Genomic DNA, 19,309 nt, shown 5'->3' on the forward strand with positions numbered 1-19,309 from the left:
CCTTCTGATTTATGTGCAGATGCTTTGCACTTTTTTAGTCCATGAAGAAGATAAAAATGCCTTTTAAACATTGATAAATCTTTTGTTATTATTTCATAGGGTCACTTTTTTTTCCTCTGGGAGGGAGGAAGGTCATTTAATGCTTATTTTGGATAGCAAATTAGCTATGCTGCACTGCCCTGCCAATACATAGGGATCAATATTATTCAGTGCCCTCCATAATGTTTGAGACAAAAACATTTTTCCTTGATTTACCCCTTTGCTCCACAGTTTAAAATTACAAATCAAATAATTAAGACATGATTAAAATACACATTGAAGACTATAATTTAAGGGTATTTGAATATACTAGGGTCACACCATGTAGAAATTACATCTGAAGGCTGAAGTCACATCACGCATGCAGGAAGCAGCTTGGCAACTATCTTATAGTATGCATGCATGAAATTTCTGCCATACAATATTGGCTGCTACAACTCTGTGACGCCATGCTGGCCTCACAAAGCATCAATGGGCACTGGGAAAAAGATGTTTATCTAAGCTTGCCTCAATGTAAATTTACAGGAAAATATCTGACGAAAAAGGTCACCGGTGAATTTCACTGATCAACACTAGTTGTTAGTTCTGATGATTGCTCTGCACAGTTACAAAATGGTCAAGGAAAATGAGGCTGTTCTACAGGATCAGGTGTAAAAATCTTAAGTATCCACAGAAAACAGTTAAGGGTGCTGGTATTCGAGCAAACCTGCAAGCAGAGTCGTGGAGTCGGAGTCGAAAGCAATTATTGGATTACAGGAGTCTGCATCGGAAAAAATTTACCAACTCTGACTCTGACTGAATGTACAGTGCATCAGGAAAGTATTTAAAGCGCTTCACTTTTTCCACATTTTGTAATGTTACAGCCTTACTCCAAAATGGATTAAATTCATTTTTTTCCTCAGAATCTACACACAACACCATATAGTGACAATGAGAAAAAAGTTTACTTGAGGTTTATCTATTTATTAAAAATAAAAAACTGAGAAATCACATGTACATACAGTGCATCCGGAAAGTATTCACAGCGCATCACTTTTTCCACATTTTGTTATGTTACAGCCTTATTCCAAAATGGATTAAATTCCTTTTTTTCCTCAGAATCTACACACAACACCCCATAATGACAATGTGAAAAAAGCTTGAGATTTTTGCAAATTTATTAAAAATAAAAAAATTGAGAAAGCACATGTACATAAGTATTCACAGCCTTTGCCATGATGCTCAAAATTGAGCTCAGGTGCATCCTGTTTCCCGTGATCATCCTTGAGATGTTTCTGCAGCTTAATTGGAGTCCACCTGTGGCAAATTCAGTTGATTGGACATGATTTGGAAAGGCACATACCTGTCTATATAAGGCACACGGCAGCCCACCTGGAGTTTGCCAAAAGGCACCTGAAGGACTCTCAGACCATGAGAAAGAAAATTCTCTAGTCTGATGAGACAAAGATTGAACTCTTTGGTGTCTTGTGCCTTTTTTCATGATGTCATTATGGGGTGTTTGGTGTAGAATTCTAAGGAAAAAAATGAATTTAATCCATTTTGGAATAAGGCTGTAACATAACAAAATGTGGAAAAAGTGATGCGCTATGAATACTTTCCAGATGCACAGGAAGTTGTAATATAATGTATTAACATTTCCAATTTCACATACACTAATTTGACTAAATGTTTTTTCTTCTATCATTTTGATAAAATTGTAGCCTCTTTTTTTTTTTTTTTTAAGTAAGTTTTGTGTTTTGTTTAACATTACTCAAAGTTTGTAACTTCTTTAATAAATAATATAAAAAAACCACAATGGCATTGCTACAGCCTGTAACCCTTTTGGCCCTGGATTTTCTGGGAAAAATTATTTTGTGAGATATTTTACCTTTGGGGTGTTTAGGAGGCTCAAAAATGAAAAAAACAAAAAAAAATTATTATTATGCAATAGCTGCCAAATACTTCAATGCTAATTGTTTTACTTCTGTGTTTCACAGACTGTATGCCTGTCTCTCCAATCTGTGCTAATAGTACCACGCCCTGTTCCAATGGCTGCAAACATACCTGTGCTTTACAAAAATGGCTGCATATATATGTACTTGCAATATGATGTCAGGGCCGAAAGGGTTAAACCCAAACTTTCTCAGATTAGGGTGCTACAAAGTAGCCTCATGATTCACACTGGCAATGATGAAAAGCCTTGTACAGTTAGGTCCATAAATATCTGGACAGCTTTGGTATGCTTTGGATAATGAGCTGTTCCACGCCTTCTCCATACTTTTTTCTTGCCATCATTCTGGTAGAGGTTGGTCTTGGTTTCATCTGTCCAAAGAATGTTTTTCCAGAACTGCGCTGGCTTTTTTAGATGTTCTTTAGCAAAGTCCAATCTAGCCTTTCTATTCTTGAGGCTTATGAGTGGCTTGCATCTTGCAGTGCACCATCTGTATTTACTTTCATGCAGTCTTCTCTTTATGGTAGACTTGGATATCGATACGCTACCCCCTGGAGAGTGTTGTTCACTTGGTTGGCTGTTGTGAAGGGGTTTCTCTTCACCATGGAAATGATCTGTGATCATCCACCACTGTTGTCTTCGTGGACGTCCAGGTCTTTTTGCGTTGCCGAGTTCACCAGTGCTTGCTTTTTTTCTCAGGATGTACCAAAACTGTAGATTTTGCCACTCGTAATATTATAGCAATTTCTCGGATGGGTTTTTTTCTGTTTTCGCAGCTTAAGGATGGCTTCTTTCACTGCATGGAGAGCTCCTTTGACCGCATGTTGTCTGATCACAGCAAAATCTTCCACATGCAAGCACCACACCTCAAATCAACTCCAGGCCTTTTATCTGCTTAATTGATAATGACATAATGACGGACTTGCCCAAACCTGCCCATGAAATAGTCTTTGCGTCAATTGTCCAATTACTTTTGAGCCCCTGAAATGAAGGGATTGTGTTAAAAAATGCTTTAGTGCCTCACATTTTTATGCAATCGTTTTGTTCACCCCACTGAATTAAAGCTGAAAGTCTGCACTTCAACTGCATCTGAGTTGTTTCATTTAAAATTCATTGTGGTAATGTACAGAAAAAAAATTAGAAAAAAGTTGTCTCTGTCCAAATATTTATGGACCTAACTGTATGTTATGTGCTTTCAAATCATCATTGCAAATATACAAGTCTGAGAAGTTGAAGTCAGAGTCAGTGGTACCATAAATTGAGGAGCTGGAGTCGAAGTTTTTGTGTACCAACTCCACAACCCTGCCTGCAAATATTAAAAGATATAGCTGCTGCAATCACAAATAATTTTTCTAGAAAAAAAAGACTATAAGTTATAAAGAACAAAATGTGAATCTTAACAACATACTTAAACATTGTTCATCTACTTGTTACTTAGTTACACACAACTTTCCTTGTCATGCTAAGGTTTAAACATGAAAAACCAATTCCCTTAGTAATTTGGCTCTGAGGCTAAGGATCTGTGCTTGTATCCAGAAGGTTGCTGGTTCGAATCCCTGTCACTGCCAAAAGAGATCCTACTCTGCTGGGCCCTTGAGCAAGACCCTTAACCTGTAATTGCTCCAGGGGCACTGTACAATGGCTGACCCTGCTCTCAGACCCCAAGAGGTATGCGAAAACTAACAAATTCCTAATACAAGAAATTGAAAAAGAGAAATAAACAAAAAAAAAATCTCCATGCTAGAGTACAAGATCATTGCTATAGTCTAGGCTTCAGGAACCAGGAAAGACAATGCTATTGACCAAAAAAGCTAAGATGTTAAAAGCAACTGAGAAAGAACATTTTGAGCTGTACAATCAGATTAAAACTAAGGAAGACACATCATGCAACTAGTTACAAATTGCATGAGCAAACCACAAGTTTCATCTTCTCTCTTGCACTGTTCTATTACATCACCTAACCAACTGATTTGTCCCTCTAAGAAAAATTATATGAAGGGTCTATCCTAATAACAACTTTAAGATTTTCACAGATTTTATATGTAAATTTGTCACAATGAAAATTTTCAGTAACCAAGGAGACTATTAATACTACCAAAATTACTACATGGATTGGACATATTATAGTCTTGTACCAGTAGACTACCACCAATTCTGTGTCCTAATTGTTATTGTTTTGAAACAATACATTATTTGAAGTACTGCTAGCCTGTAATCAGTGAACAGTGTTGTACAAGAATCAGTTAAAATAGTATTTAGCACCGCTACAATACAAAGTGGATTCGACAACAGTTTTAATGGGAGCTGGAGATACAAATGCACAAAATACAACACCACAGTATCTTTGTTTAATTACAATGTGCAAGGCAGTGCACCTATTTAGGGAGAAATGTTTGGACTCCATATGATTGGCTATCATCAATCATTCCAATCTGATCCCTTTATTTCTTTCCTCTCTGTGCCAATACTCATATTAATTTGCCAGACCAGGAGCATTTAGGGGCAAAATTAACATGGAGTTTCAAAGAGCAAGAAACAGTCTAAGTAGCAATGACAAATTATCACATCTCAGAAGCCCAAGAATCTGTTGAATTAGTTGCAGACCTGGAATGTGAAGAGTCCACTCATTTCAAAAGAGTAACTGTATGTTTTAAAGACATTGGAAAACAAAGGAAAAAAAACACATTGGAAAAGGTCAAGAACATGCTACATTAATTGTATAACAATTGATTATTGACCTGTTTACATACTTAATGATCATCATTATACTGTGTATATTATACACAGTATTATTATTTCATCTTTGTTGACGTTTATATATATATATATATATATATATATATATATATATAAACGTCAACAAAGATGAAAAATAACATCATTTGGATGGCAGGGAGAGTTGGTTCTGTCACCTTCTTGACTTTCATTCATACACAAATTTACATTTCTGTCTATACATACAGAACATGCACTGGTCCTTGTATTAGATGTTATAGTACAGTAGCATCACATTACCATTTATTTTGTTAGTTATCTCAGCTATGAGATAAATAATGTTTATAAAGTTCATTGACAGAGCGGTATCTCAGAGCCACACCAATCCCCTTCAAAAATCATTACCTGTAGGTCTAAATGTCAGCAATTAAAGAGCAGCCTAATCTGCAATTCCTCTTTTATGATATTTCTCCTCTTCTAACACACTTTGCAAATTGCATTAATGAGGGACAGTCAGTATTTCAAAATGCTGCAAAGGTCTTTCTCCAAAATGAATAATCTTAAACACAAGATACAAAGCAAATGTTTCAAACAACAAATGATGTATGCTCAGGCTTTTTTTGGATTGTCTCCTTTTGCAAACATGGCTCCATTAGAATAATTGACAAGTTTAAAATATGGCAGGTATGAGTGTGTATGTACTTGACTGCCCTAGTATTACTGCCTTTTAAAGATATCTTTCATTATGAAGTAAGTTTACTGTAATCTCTTTTGAAATATTAAGAAATTCCATCAAGTGCATTTGTTTAGCTAATAGCTTCACTCTTCCAATATCTATTATATTATAATTAATCATTTTGAAGCACTCTGCACTTTTCAACTTGAGATTCCATTTTGTAGGCAACTTCTGATGACAACAGCTTCTAGTTTCAGAATTAAACTTCGGCATGGGACTGTATCAAAGGCTTTTTAAAATCTATACAAATTAAGTTGTATGTATTGTTTTTGTTAAATACTGCATTTATCTGTTCAAAAAAAATGGAAAGATTGGTTTGTCAGGATCTCTCTCTTATTAAGCCATGCTGGCTGTTATTTTGTATGTTATTTTCATCTAGGTACTTTTCCAAATTATTTTCTACTATAGTTTTCATAATTTTGCATGTCATAAAAGCAACACATTGGCACACCACTCACCCTGTCTTGGCAGAAATGTTATCAACATATAACTTTGCTTTAATTAAAAGTGATGCGGTACTTCCCACCCACCCTTACATCAATATTTTACACATGCTAATCCAGAACAAAGTTTCTTTAATGCTGGTGCTTAATCCAGCAATCAATAAGTGCAAGGTTGAGAACTATCCCTGGATATTGTGCCTTTCCCAATATACTTAAAATATGTGTAAGTTGTTGAATTTAAGTTTACCATGAATATATTAACTTTTATGAGCAGTAATATGGTAAAACACCACTTTAGTACATTATGTTATATGAGGCGAGAATCCTAATTTTAGAAAGACGAGCAGAATCCAAACCTTTATACTATACGGCGAGTGAGGTGGTGTTTGATCCAATGAACCTGGGTGAGGGTGGGTGCTGTTCACACAGCCTAACAAAACCAGCAAATGGAATCCCCAATATGAGAAAATGGCAATGATGCAAACAAGATTACCTCTCAAGATTTTACTCACAAACTCTAATCAGTACTGCAACTTGTGTGAAGTGAGAAATCTGTATACAATTGATAATTCATTTGTAGGCAAACTGCAAGCATTAACTGCTTAACACTTAACATTTGTAACAAATTAATATGTAACTGGTCACACACCTTTAATTTCAGTCTGCACTTTAACAACAGAAGTCTGCAAAATGCAGGCCACCACCTGCAACCTCAAAAGGCTCAGCAAAGGCTCCTTTTCTTGCGAAGGCTAAAGAGTTTGGGGGTGGAAAACAAGATATTGGTGAACTTCTACCGCTGAGCAATTAAAAGTACTGTATCCTGATCAGACGCAACACGGTATGGTTTGTTAACCTGACTCGCCAGAATCGCAAACACCTCCAAAGGGCTCTCCATACAGCATCTAAAAATCACTGGGGCTGACCTTCTACAGCTTCAAACCATCTACTCCACCACATGTCTGGAGAGGGTTGAATCCAACATCCAGCTCATCCCGTTTTCACTTCTGCTTTCTGTTAAACACAAGGGCAGCCTCACCACTCACCCAAGTACATCAGGGACTGTAACCATCTGCAGGTTTATGTGTAGTTCTGCTGTATGTTATATGTCTACTACCATCGGCATTTTTTTCTCGACTGTTTAATACAATCTACACGCTTGTACGGTTCTGTTTTCCACCATGTACAATTGGCCACCCTTCTTCTACTCTTATTTATTGTATTTATATATTTATAAATCACGATTTTATTGCCTGTATATACTACCGTGCCCCCCATCCTCTCCCCAGCAATTTCACTTCGCTGGTGAAGTGTATGTGACAATAAAGCTATTGAATCGCTAATATAAAGTAGGTGGTAAATATACATTTGAAAGATAATCTGCCCCTTTCATTAAATAAAATAATTCAAATCAAACACTTTTCCATTGCATAGACTATATACAAAAAGTAAATCCGTTAAATTAAAATAGCCTACCTTTCATGACAACAATTTTAAAACAGAACCATTCGCACCCGTCTTTCTCCAAAACACAAACCCTACCTCACTGTGTACCTCCGAAATGCCTCCTACATGAATTCAACACAACGAGACAACCGTTCCGGGATAGTTGCTGTTGTGTACACACGGAAATGCTGGAGCGCGCACTCAGCCAGAACTAGTAGAAAATTGTTTCCGTTTTTATGGTATTTACAGATTTCTTAAGATTTAATAAGTTGATCTCTCTCCCCAATTTATTCATTTCTGAACTTGCCAAAAATGAAGTAGTTTTTACTCGTAAGGATGTAATGATGGCGCTGACAGAAGAGTGTCAGTGATCAGGAAGTGGAGTTTCTCTTGTGCGTTCAGAGCTGAGGCTAAACTCGTAAAATAAAGGTAACGGTTTTTTTCTTCTTTCTTTCATTTCCTTAAGAAAAACATCTTCGCCCGAAATACCGGCAACGTTCTGTTAACGAGGACGGTTTAATAATTTCACAGTAATGACTTTTTTGAGTAGTTGTACGTTCTGACAACGAATACGAACCACTTCTGAACAACTTCAGTTTGTCTTTACATTCTTCGCTTCTCCTAACAAACTGTTGCCAATCTTTTAGTAGTCCTTGTTTATTCTTATTAATCATTAATTGTCAGCACTAGTTGTTCAGGAGTGGCTTTAGAAGTCTTTGTTATTATTCTGTCATTAGCATTTAAATAAATAAATGAAAACACCACACCTACCAAACATTACATTTTGGCTCAAGTCCTATTCAATTTTTATGAAAATACTTCAGAACTTCATAAATTATGTCACTTCTTGATAGCAGTCATGTAATGCAGTACTAAAGTTTTATGTATTGTGTTTATAATATACTTTATGGCCAATAAAATGGCTAACTACAGTATATATGACTTCATGAACTCAATGCAGGTTGGAATCCTTGATGTGAAAGTATTGGAACTTTAGGTGTAAACTTGTTTGGCCCTATTATTTTACCCCCCAAAAAAGAATAGAACTGGTTTACAGTAAACAGAATTGAAAAGGGACAAAGTCTCTTAACAATGATACTTCAGATTTCAAATGCAGTGCTTGACTCACATTAATCTAGTCCCGTCCTGTGTCGCTGTAGGTTTTTGTCCAAACCAAATAAATTTGACTCCTAGCCTAATGAAGCATGCTGTTCTTTTCCAGTTTTTGTTTTGGTTGTCAATGTAAAAATAAAAATAAACAAAAGTGGGCAATTTTGTGTTAGAATGTACCAAGTATTTATGTATGTTACATATGAATCATTAAGTGCTCTTTTTTTAATTTAGTTTTTATAGTTTTCATTATCCAATATTACTATTAAGCAAGTTAGTGGGACTGACACTGAAGGACAGTGCATCCAGAACGTTTTCACAGCGCATCACTTTTTCCACATTTTATGTTACAGCCTTATTCCAAAATGGATTAAATTAATTTTTTTCCTCAGAATTCTACACACAACACACCATAATGACAACGTGAAAAAAGCTTACTTGAGATTTTTGCAAATTTATTAAAAATAAAAAAATTGAGAAAGCACATGTACATAAGTATTCACAGTCTTTGCCATGAAGCTCAAAATTGAGCTCAGGTGCATGCTGTTTCCCCTGATCATCCTTGAGATGTTTCTGCAGCTTAATTGGCGTCCACCTGTGGTAAATTCAGTTGATTGGACATGATTTGGAAAGGCACACACTTGTCTATATAAGGTCCCACAGATGACAGTTCATGTCAGAGCACAAAACAAGCATGAAGTCAAAGGAATTGTCTGTAGACCTCCGAGACAGGATTGTCTCGAGGCACAAATCTGGGGAAGGTTACAGAAAAATTTCTGCTGCTTTGAAGGTCCCAATGAGCACAGTGGCCTCCATCATCCGTAAGTGGAAGAAGTTCGAAACCACCAGGACTCTTCCTAGAGCTGGCCGGCCATCTAAACTGAGCGATCGGGGGAGAAGGGCCTTAGGCAGAGAGGTGACCAAGAACTCGATGGTCACTCTGTCAGAGCTCCAGAGGTCCTCTGTGGAGAGAGGAGAACCTTCCAGAAGGACAACCATCTCTGCAGCAATCCACCAATCAGGCCTGTATGGTAGAGTGGCCAGACGGATGCCACTCCTTAGTAAAAGGCACATGGCAGCCTGCCTGGAGTTTGCCAAAAGGTACCTGAAGGACTCTCAGACCATGAGAAAGAAAATTCCCTGGTCTGATGAGACAAAGATTGAACTCTTTGGTGTGAATGCCAGGCGTCACGTTTGGAGGAAACCTGGCACCATCCCTACAGTGAAGCACGGTGGTGGCAGCATCATGCTGTGGGGATGTTTTTCAGCGGCAGGGACTGGGAGACAAGTCCGGATAAAGGGAAAGATGACTGCAGCAATGTACAGAGACATCTTGGATGAAAACCTGCTCCAGAGCGCTCTTGACCTCAGACTGGGGCGACGGTTTATCTTTCAGCAGGACAACGACCCTAAGCACACAGCCAAGATATCAAAGGAGTGGCTTCAGGACAACTCTGTGAATGTCCTTGAGTGGCCCAGCCAGAGCCCAGACTTGAATCCGATTGAACATCTCTGGAGAGATCTTAAAATGGCTGTACACCGACGCTTCCCATCCAACCTGATGGAGCTTGAGAGGTGCTGCAAAGAGGAATGGGCGAAACTGGCCAAGGATAGGTGTGCCAAGCTTGTGGCATCATATTCAAAAAGACTTGAGGCTGTAATTTCTGCCTTGACCAGGACTGAGCTATAATAAAGACATTTACTACAATTTAACAGGTAATAAGTTGCGTGACTGGGATTCCAGACAATCAATCAGAGTCATATGCTGCTGTACTGTTTATTTCAGTAAAATGAATGTAGTAAAGGCCTAAAATTCTAGCATTGTAATTACCATTATACTGAAATATATCCACTAAAGAACAGTATTTAACTAAGCTGCTTATATTGGTTTAGTAGCTATTACTTTTAATTAAATTTAAAATATTGATAAACATTTTATAGTGTTATTTTACTTATAGATTCAAAAATAAAATATTGCAAAGTGTTTTGTTAGATTTTTTTATTTTTGGAATATAAAAAAACTGAGGTTAATCAAAAATTTGTGATAATCTGTGGATTCTATTTTTTTTGTATTACATACTATATTTTTACAGACATTCCATGTTTTAAGTCAGCATCATTGTGAGCCTGTGGAAATCTAACAAATATTCACAAAATATTCTTGTACATTGAAACAATTCAGCAAACATTGAAACAAGAGCCGGATATGACCCAAAGGCCTCAATTTTGACAACACTGCTGTAGATTCAAGAGTCTGCAAATAGACAGTTTTTGTCACAGATATTGTTGTAAAATGTTCATGACAAAAACAAATATCCAAGAGATATTATAGGCATTATATCTTTGCTTATTAGTGCCATTCTAGCTATTCAAAAGGTCCATTGCAAGCATTTAGAAGGGGGAAAAACAAAGACCTGTGTCAAAAATGTTATCACTTTATGTAAAATGAAAAATGAATCTTTACATTGACTGTAAATAATTCTACAGATATTTAGCTGATCATGCTGTTCATTCTAAGCAGTATTAATTGGTTATATTCAACACTTTTCTTTAAGATCTATCGAGTCAGCGGTCTTATACTACATTTCTGCTAATTGTTTCTTCAGATGTCTTTATTTTTTTTTCCAAGGACAATGATTATAGAAGTGGCAATGTCGACCACTGCAACGCATATAGATTTCTACATTGGACTGGGACTGGCAATCAGTTCCAGTATTTTTATTGGTGGAAGTTTCATACTAAAGAAGAAAGGTCTTTTGAGATTAGCCTGCAAAGGTTCAATGCGAGCAGGTAATAAATGAAATGTTTTTTATCCCCTTTTTATTTTTTTAGCTTCCTGTAGGTTTATAGATGGGTAGCCTAGAGGCATAGTGTGTAGAGCAACGTCTGATATCCAAAAGACTTCGATAATAGTGTTACTGATAACATTGGCCTAGCATGAGTAATTGTGCCTTATAGCAGATTGGCCTCTACCTTCGATCCAGTTTCAAATCAAAATTACAAAAATGTATGTATAGTATGAAGAGGTTATATGGTGTTTTGGATTGTTTATAAATGACTAAAAGTAAAATAAGTCACTTGATTGAAAATATAGTTCAAATAGGAATTGCCCTCTAGATATGCGACTGGTTAAATACATTGTTAGCCAAGAAGGAAGCTTGACAGCCCTGAATTTAGATACATCAAATACATTTATACATTCAGTGTTACTTTATATCTACATTTTCCCCACTTTTTTTATAGGGCAGGGTGGACATGCATACCTTAAAGAATGGCTGTGGTGGGCTGGTCTTCTTTCAAGTAAGTTTCAAATTATGTTTTTTGTGGTCCTTGTGCTTTTCTTCAATAAAACTGGACATCTTCCCTTATTATAAATGTGTACTAATCTATACACAATCATGGCCAATGGGAACTTCTATGCGAAAGTTTGTGTTTCTATAACTGCTATTTAAGCCATCTATAAATATTATTTAAAAGTAGACAGTGCATATTTCATTTCATTTTATTTTAATAGGTAACAATAAAGGAAATCACAGTTCAATAGCCAAGTAGTCTGTATTAAACCTATCAAGTATTTTGGATCTAATCTCATATTTTCATTTATTTTTATTTAAAACTAAACTATTTTAAGCAAGATTACATTTTTATTTCCATCATTCATAGGTGCAAAATACCAAAAAAAATTAAAAGGGCCTGAAGCAAAGGTTTGGGCACCCAACATGGTCAGTACTTAGTAACAACCCCTTTGGCAAGTATCGCAGCTTGTAAATGCTTTTTGTAGTCAGCTAAGAGTCTTTCAGTTCTTATTTGGAATGTTTTCATCCATTTGTCCTCACATTGTGCAAGATTCTCTGGCCGTCTTGCATGCACTGCTCTTTTGATATCTATCCCATCGATTTTCAGTGATGTTTAGGTCGGGTGACTGTAAGTGCCATAGCTAAGCCATCAGCTTGCGCCTCTTGAGGTATTCCATTGTAGATTCTGAGGTGTGTTTCAGATCATTATCTTCTTGTAGAACCCATCGTCTTTTTAAGTTGAGCTTTTTTTTACAGATGGTGTGATGTTTGTTTTCAGAATTTGCTGGTATTTATTTGAATCCATTCTTCCCTCTACCAATGACCTGTTAATAGGTGGAGAGGTGTTCTTTTTCTGGAATTTGGTACCCTTTTTCCTCCAAACATACCTTTGCACATTGTGGCCAAAAAGTTCCATTTTGATTTTTAGCATTCCACAGGATTAGTTTACAAAATGCATCAGGCTTATTTAAATGTTCGTTTGCAAACTTCTGGCTAGGACGCAATGAAGGTTTTCTTCTGCCGACTCTACCATGGAGGTTGTATTTATTCAGGTGTCACTGCACAGTAGAACAGTGCACCACCACTCCAGAGTCTGCTAACTCTTCCTGAAGTTCTTTTGCAGTCAAACGGGGGATTTTTTTTGCCTTTCTAGCAATCTGACGTAGCAGTTCTTTCAGAAAGTTTTCTTGGTCTTCCAGACTTCAACTTGACCTCCACCATCCCTGTTAACTGACATTTCTTAACATTATGATTTGAGGAAACAGCAACCTGAAATTGCTTTGCTATCTTCTTGTAGCCTTCTCCTGCTTTGTGAGAGTCAATTATTTTATTTTTCAGACTTCTAGGCAGCTGTTTAGAGGACCTTATGGCTGCCGATTGTTGGGAGAAGGTTTGAGGGGTCAGAGAATTTACACAGCTTTGCAATTTGCATCACCAGGGGTTTCCTAACGATGACTGTGAACAAGCCATAGTCGTAATGAGCTAATTAACATCTGAGAACTCCGATATCTTGGGGTGCCCAAACTTTTGGATGGCAATCCTTTCCTTTTTCGCTGTACAATTATACAAAACAAAAACGATACTTTTCTTGTATAAAAAGCTGAAATGAAATGTGTCATCTTTAACTTTATGCCTTTTGGCGATCAGTTCAGCTTTTGTTCACTTAACTATTCACAGTAACAGACATTTTTTTAACAAGGGTGCTCAAATGTTTGCATTCTGCTGTATGTTGTGTGGGTGGCACAGTGGTGCAGTTGTTAGCACTAGTGTTTTACAGTATTGTGTGAATCATAGCCCATTGCACATGTTTTCCTTCAGCATCTCAGTGACACGTTAAATAAGACAGACTGAGAAGATCGTTCCTCCCCCAAACTATGCGACTCTTCAATTCCACCCGGGGGGGTAAATGTTAACATTATACAAAGATATTGTCTGTTTTTTACCTGCATTATTATCAATCTTTAATATTGTTTTTTGTATCAGTAAGGTGCTGCTGGAATATGTGAATTTCCCCTTGGGATTAATAAAGTATCTGTCTATCTATCTAAGTTTCCCCTGCACAAAGTGAGCGTGCACTGCAATTTACTGGCACTATTTCCAGGGCTGGCTCCTGTTTTGCCTAACCTTGAACTGAATTAAGTGGGTTTGATAATAGATTGAAACATTTTTCCTTACTTCTGTGCACTGGAAATATTACCGCAAAAATTCATTTGAATGTTTTATCTGTGAGTAGCATGATCATAGAATATTTGGCGCAGCAGTCTCACGGCTTCAGTCTGAATTCCGGGTTCAAATCTGTCAGATATGCACATTCGGTTAATTAGTTCTGTGTGAAGAGGTGTGTGTGGGTGATTATATGTTGCATTAGACTACAGTTTTTTCCAAGTCTGGCCCCATTTGCATCTGCCAAATTAGGGTTGAGGTCCTTGTGACTCTGTATTGAAGAAACGATTTCTAAAAGTGGATGGAAGTTATTAAATTTTTAACCCTTCAAGAATATTTTAAATATTTATATTGATTTTTTTCTTTATTGCAGTGGGCGCAGGAGAAGCTGCTAATTTTGCTGCTTATGCATTTGCTCCGGCTACACTTGTAACTCCTTTAGGGGCTCTGAGTGTCTTAGTAAGGTGAGAGATCAGAACTGAGCACTGTTAATTTATTAAGAGTCATTTACATGCTTATGTCAGTGGTTTCATGTTTAATTTGCCTAATTATCTTTTTTTATTAAGGATGTTACATGAAGTGAGTTTATTCCATTTTGATGGAATCTCAATGTTTCATCTTTTGTCTAATTTCCTTAATTTAATTCAGAGTACAAAACTACATCCCATTAAAATCATAACATAAACACACTGTGTCTTAATCTTTACACAGGTACTAGTTTTTATTCAATTTAATGACGCATAACTACTAAATAAAAATAAATCAAAAAGTATATCACAGAACATTGTGCCCCTGCACATATGGTCCTCTCATGCCAAATGATGGTCTGTTTTTTTTCCAGTGCTGTGCTGTCTTCCTATTTTTTAAATGAGCGCCTAAATATACATGGCAAAATTGGTTGTGTGCTTTGCATTTTGGGATCAACTGTTATGGTATTTCATGCCCCTCAAGAAGAAGAAGTAGATTCCTTAAGCATCATGGCAGAAAAACTAAAGGATCCAGGTATGATTCAGCTTTCCAAAACTACCTTACAGCAGGGAACATATTGCATATGTTGCACCATGGATTTTATGTTATACTGAGTGAGACGGCGTGATTGTGCCTGCATTTCAGTTGACTGGCATATGTCCAAGGCTGGTTCCAGCTTTATGCCCAGTGCTCCACCTTCTCTGTGACCCTATATTGGAGTAAATGAGTTCACAAGATGAAATACAGAATGTATGCTTCAACAATGCATTTATACCACCTCAATGATTCTTTTTAAGATGCATTCTTATATTGTAATAGTATACTGTATTGCAGGGGTAGGCAACGTCGGTCCTGGAGTGCCACAGTATGTGCAGGTTTTTGTTCCAACCCAGTTCCTTAACGAGAACTCAATTATTGCTGATGAAGCACATATTGCTTAAGTGACATTTTAATGCTTCATTTTAGTGGTCTCGCGTGTTAAGGTTCTCCAACCTTAATTGCTTATTTCAATCTTAAACTGCTGCATTCAGTGTTTTAATTGCTCCTTATTAGCAATAAGATGTAAAACAGGGGTAGGCAATGTCGGTCCTGGTGAGCCGCAGTGGCTACAGGTTTTCATTCCAACCCAATTGCTTAATTAGAAACCAATCATTGCCAATCTCAGACCTTATTTAATTTTATGGCTTGTTAGTCTGTGCAATGTAAGGCTCTTATATCGTAGATTTTTTTTCCTTTCCAAGGATATCATCCAAATGATTTGAAGCCTAAAACAGATCATTTTCAATCTGTCACATTTTTCTATTAAGTGTTTTATTAAATCAAACCGTGCATGATGAACACACACAGATGTAATTGGAAAAAAGCTAGCTGGAGAACTGCTGGCTGCTTTGTCTTTTACATCTTATTGCTAATAAGGAGCAATTAAAACACTGAATGCAGCAGTTTAAGATTGAAATAAGCAATTAAGGTTGGAGAACCTTAACAAGCGAGACCACTAAAATGAAGCATCAAAATGTCACTTAAGCAATATGTGCTTCATCAGCAATAATTGAGTTCTCGTTAAGGAACTGGGTTGGAACAAAAACCTGCACATACTGTGGCACTCCAGGACTGACATTGCCTACCCCTGCTGTATTGTATATGGCACTGCATGCCACACCTACTTTCTGACACTTGATAGGACAGTAGATGTCTTTCTTGATTGTTATACAGTGATCCCTCGCTATATCGCGCTTCGCCTTTCGCGGCTTCACTCCATCGCGGATTTTATATGTAAGCATATTTAAATATATATCGCGGATTTTTCGCTGCTTCGCGGGTTTCTGCGGACAATAGGTCTTTTAATTTCTGGTACATGCTTCCTCAGTTGGTTTGCCCAGTTGATTTCATTGGCAGATGGCTGAGAAGCTATCCAGCTTACTTTCTCTCTTCCTCTCTCTCTCTCTCTCTCTTGCGCTGACGTAGGGGGGTGTGAGCAGGGGGGCTGTGTGCAGCTGCTTCCTGAAAGGACATGCTGCACGGAGCTTCGCATACTTAAAAGCTCAAAGGGCACGTATTGATTTTTTTTATCTGTCTCTCTATCTCTCTCTCTCTCTCTCTCTCTTCCTGCTCCTGACAGAGGGGGTGCGAGCTGCCGCCTTCAACAGCTTTGTACCGGCGGTGCTTCGCATACTTAAAAGCCCTATTGATTTTTTTTTTGACTGCTTGCTTTGCACTCCTTTGAAAAGGAAGATATGTTTGCATTCTTTTAATTGTGAGACAGAACTGTCATCTCTGTCTTGTCATGGAGCACAGTTTAAACTTTTGAAAAAGAGACAAATGTTTGTTTGCAGTGTTTGAATAACGTTCCTGTCTCTCTACAACCTCCTGTGTTTCTGCGCAAATCTGTGACCCAAGCATGACATTCTAAAAATAACCATATAAACATATGGTTTCTACTTCGCGGATTTTCCTATTTCGCGGGTGGCTCTGGAACGCAACCCCCGCGATGGAGGAGGGATTACTGTATATCAAGGATGAAATATAATATCTGCATTGATTTTTTTTTTTGTTTTGTTTTTGCAGGATTTGTGGTCTTTGCTGTAGCAGTGGTAGTCAGCAGCGTAATACTCATATTCTGCATTGCACCAAACTATGGCCAGAAGAATGTTCTTGTATATGTACTGATTTGCTCTATTATTGGCTCACTTTCAGTTTCTTGTGTGAAAGGGCTGGGCATTGGAATCAAACAATGGTTTGCTGGCACTCTTGTATTGAAGGACCCCCTCTTCTGGGTACTATTAATTTGCCTTGTGATATGTATTAGTACACAGATCAATTACCTGAACAAAGCCTTGGACATCTTCAATACGTCTATCGTCACGCCCATCTACTATGTATTTTTTACAACGGCTGTAATGGCTTGTTCTGCTATTCTCTTTAAAGAATGGTACAGTATGTCAGCTGACAGCATCATAGGCACCATCAGTGGTTTCCTAACTATTATTTTGGGCATTTTTCTTCTAAATGCATTCAAAGATATAACATTTACTTGGGACACTTTACCACTTTTCTTAAGAGGAGGTTATAAAGGTCAGCAATGGGAACAGCACTATGTTGCTCTGCCACAGACAACAGAAACTGAAGAGCTTCTGAGTGAAGGAGCTAAAAAGGCACATGCCCTTGATAAATCAATCAGAAGAAATGGCAATGTTTCAGTAGCATAAGACTAAAACAAAAGTGCTGAGGTACATTCCTTATGTGTGGTATCCTTTGGAACCATAATGTTGTGCCACAACCTTTTTTTTTTTTTTGCACAGTTGAAGTTTTTATGTATCAAAAAGAACTTTCTTCAAACCAACTCCCAATTCGTAAATTATATCAATTATGAAATAACTGCAGGTTCATGTGAACAAACACCAGTTCAGCTGAAAAAGCCCCATAAAAGAAACAATCACTTCTTTTAATGTTTAAGAAGGAACTTGTTGATGTTGTCATGTGCTTAAAATGATGGATTTTATTCTAGGGTTGATATTGGTCTTGCACATTCCTTTTGCACTGCTTGGAACATTAATAACTAAGAAAACTTAGTATATATTGATACTTGATGAATACATTTTCGATACATTTATATATATATATATATATATATATATATATATATATATATATATATATATATATATAAATCTTGGTGCTTAATTTCCAAAAAACGTTTACTTTTGAAAGAGGAAAACTAATATCATTTATATTCTGTTTGCCTAATGTAATGCTAATCATATATTTCACAGCTAACAGTACCTCAGATGTGGATTCATGTTAACCAAAAAAATACTAAGTATCTAAATATCAAAAAATAGACTGTTCATTTAGTACACAAATACATCAATCCTATTATTTTTGCATTCTGAATTTGTTTTTGAACAAAGTGCATTTAAAACCTGCTATTACGTAGTTTTCATTACATATTCCCATTCAATAACAAGTAATAAAAAGAGTATAATTCTTCTAAGCAGTCCCAGTTTGTAAGTTGTTCTTCTTGGCTTTATTAGTGCATAATGAGCAATACTTACAGGAAGACATCGTGATTTTTTTTTTTTTAATTTGGTATCAGCTCAGATTTATTCAAATTTTGGATCAGTGCACCTATCCGAGGGAGGTCATTCTTAATTCTTTAAAATTAATTTTTTAAATAAAATGAGACACTTGGCTGTAGTAAACTTAATGATTACCGGTATGAAAAGTAACATTGATTGAATGAACTGACCAATTAAAACTCATAGCATAAACAATATATCATTTCATTAGAAAATGGTGACAGTTATGAGTTTTGTTTGGTTTTTATGCAGCATAATTGTGTGCTAAAGTATAATTTAGTCATTTGCCCTGCAGCAAAGTACCTGGCAACCAACATGACTTTTAAAATGTAATTTAGATAGATGCATTTGAAAAAAAACAAGGTTTATAAAGTACAGTTGAACAACTGTAATTGCAAAAGTTAAAGATGTTAAATTATAACTTTCTCAAAATGGTTATATTGGAAATATAAAAGCATTACAATTATTTAAATTATTGTACAAGTTTTAATACTAGTTTTGAGTTAAACTTTTGATATAAGGTTATAAATAGTTGTAATTAAAAAAATACATCCAGAAATGCAGTGTAATAATATATTGTGTATAATCTGGCACCCACACTTAGGAAAAATTAAGATGAGTATAAATAATATGGCTAGTGGATCATAACCTTTAAACTGACCTCATAGTTTCAAAAAAGTCACTAGTCCACATATTACTTTTATGAACAGAAATTATATGGAAAACAGTTTAATAACTATCTGTACATGTTTTCAAAGCACTGTAGGTTAAAATTTAATGTTACTTTTATAAAATGTTGTAAGCAGTTAATAAGTAGCATTATCAATAAATTAACCAGCAATTCTATAAACACCAAATATTTATTTGATCTCTCTATATTTAAATAGGCA

The 19,309-nt window shown here is 36.4% G+C and overlaps 2 protein-coding genes across 8 annotated transcripts in view; one reads left to right on the forward strand and one right to left on the reverse strand.

Annotated features, from left to right (window-relative positions):
• Positions 1–19,309, reverse strand: part of taf7 (TAF7 RNA polymerase II, TATA box binding protein (TBP)-associated factor) — a 124,680-nt gene that overhangs the window by 34,635 nt on the left and 70,736 nt on the right. For 2 of the 7 annotated variants that reach the window (XM_051935465.1, XM_028815913.2), the window contains exon 1: positions 7,337–7,456. The exons of 4 other annotated variants lie outside the window; for them this stretch is intronic. The gene's annotated coding sequence lies outside the window, so the exon portion shown is untranslated. Of the gene's footprint in view, positions 1–7,336; positions 7,458–19,309 lie in introns of those variants that run through there. One more of the 7 variants, XM_028815915.2, reaches the window with a different exon arrangement.
• On the forward strand, positions 7,469–17,959 carry LOC114662445 (magnesium transporter NIPA2-like). The gene is made up of 6 exons (XM_028815916.2): positions 7,469–7,735; positions 11,046–11,206; positions 11,660–11,716; positions 14,249–14,339; positions 14,717–14,877; positions 16,909–17,959. The coding sequence occupies exons 2-6, from the start codon at positions 11,050–11,052 to the stop codon at positions 17,547–17,549; spliced, it is 1,107 nt and encodes a 368-aa protein (XP_028671749.1). The 5' UTR covers positions 7,469–7,735; positions 11,046–11,049; the 3' UTR covers positions 17,550–17,959.

Source organism: Erpetoichthys calabaricus, chromosome 12 (assembly GCF_900747795.2).
Source record: "Erpetoichthys calabaricus chromosome 12, fErpCal1.3, whole genome shotgun sequence".
Taxonomy (NCBI): domain Eukaryota; kingdom Metazoa; phylum Chordata; class Cladistia; order Polypteriformes; family Polypteridae; genus Erpetoichthys; species Erpetoichthys calabaricus.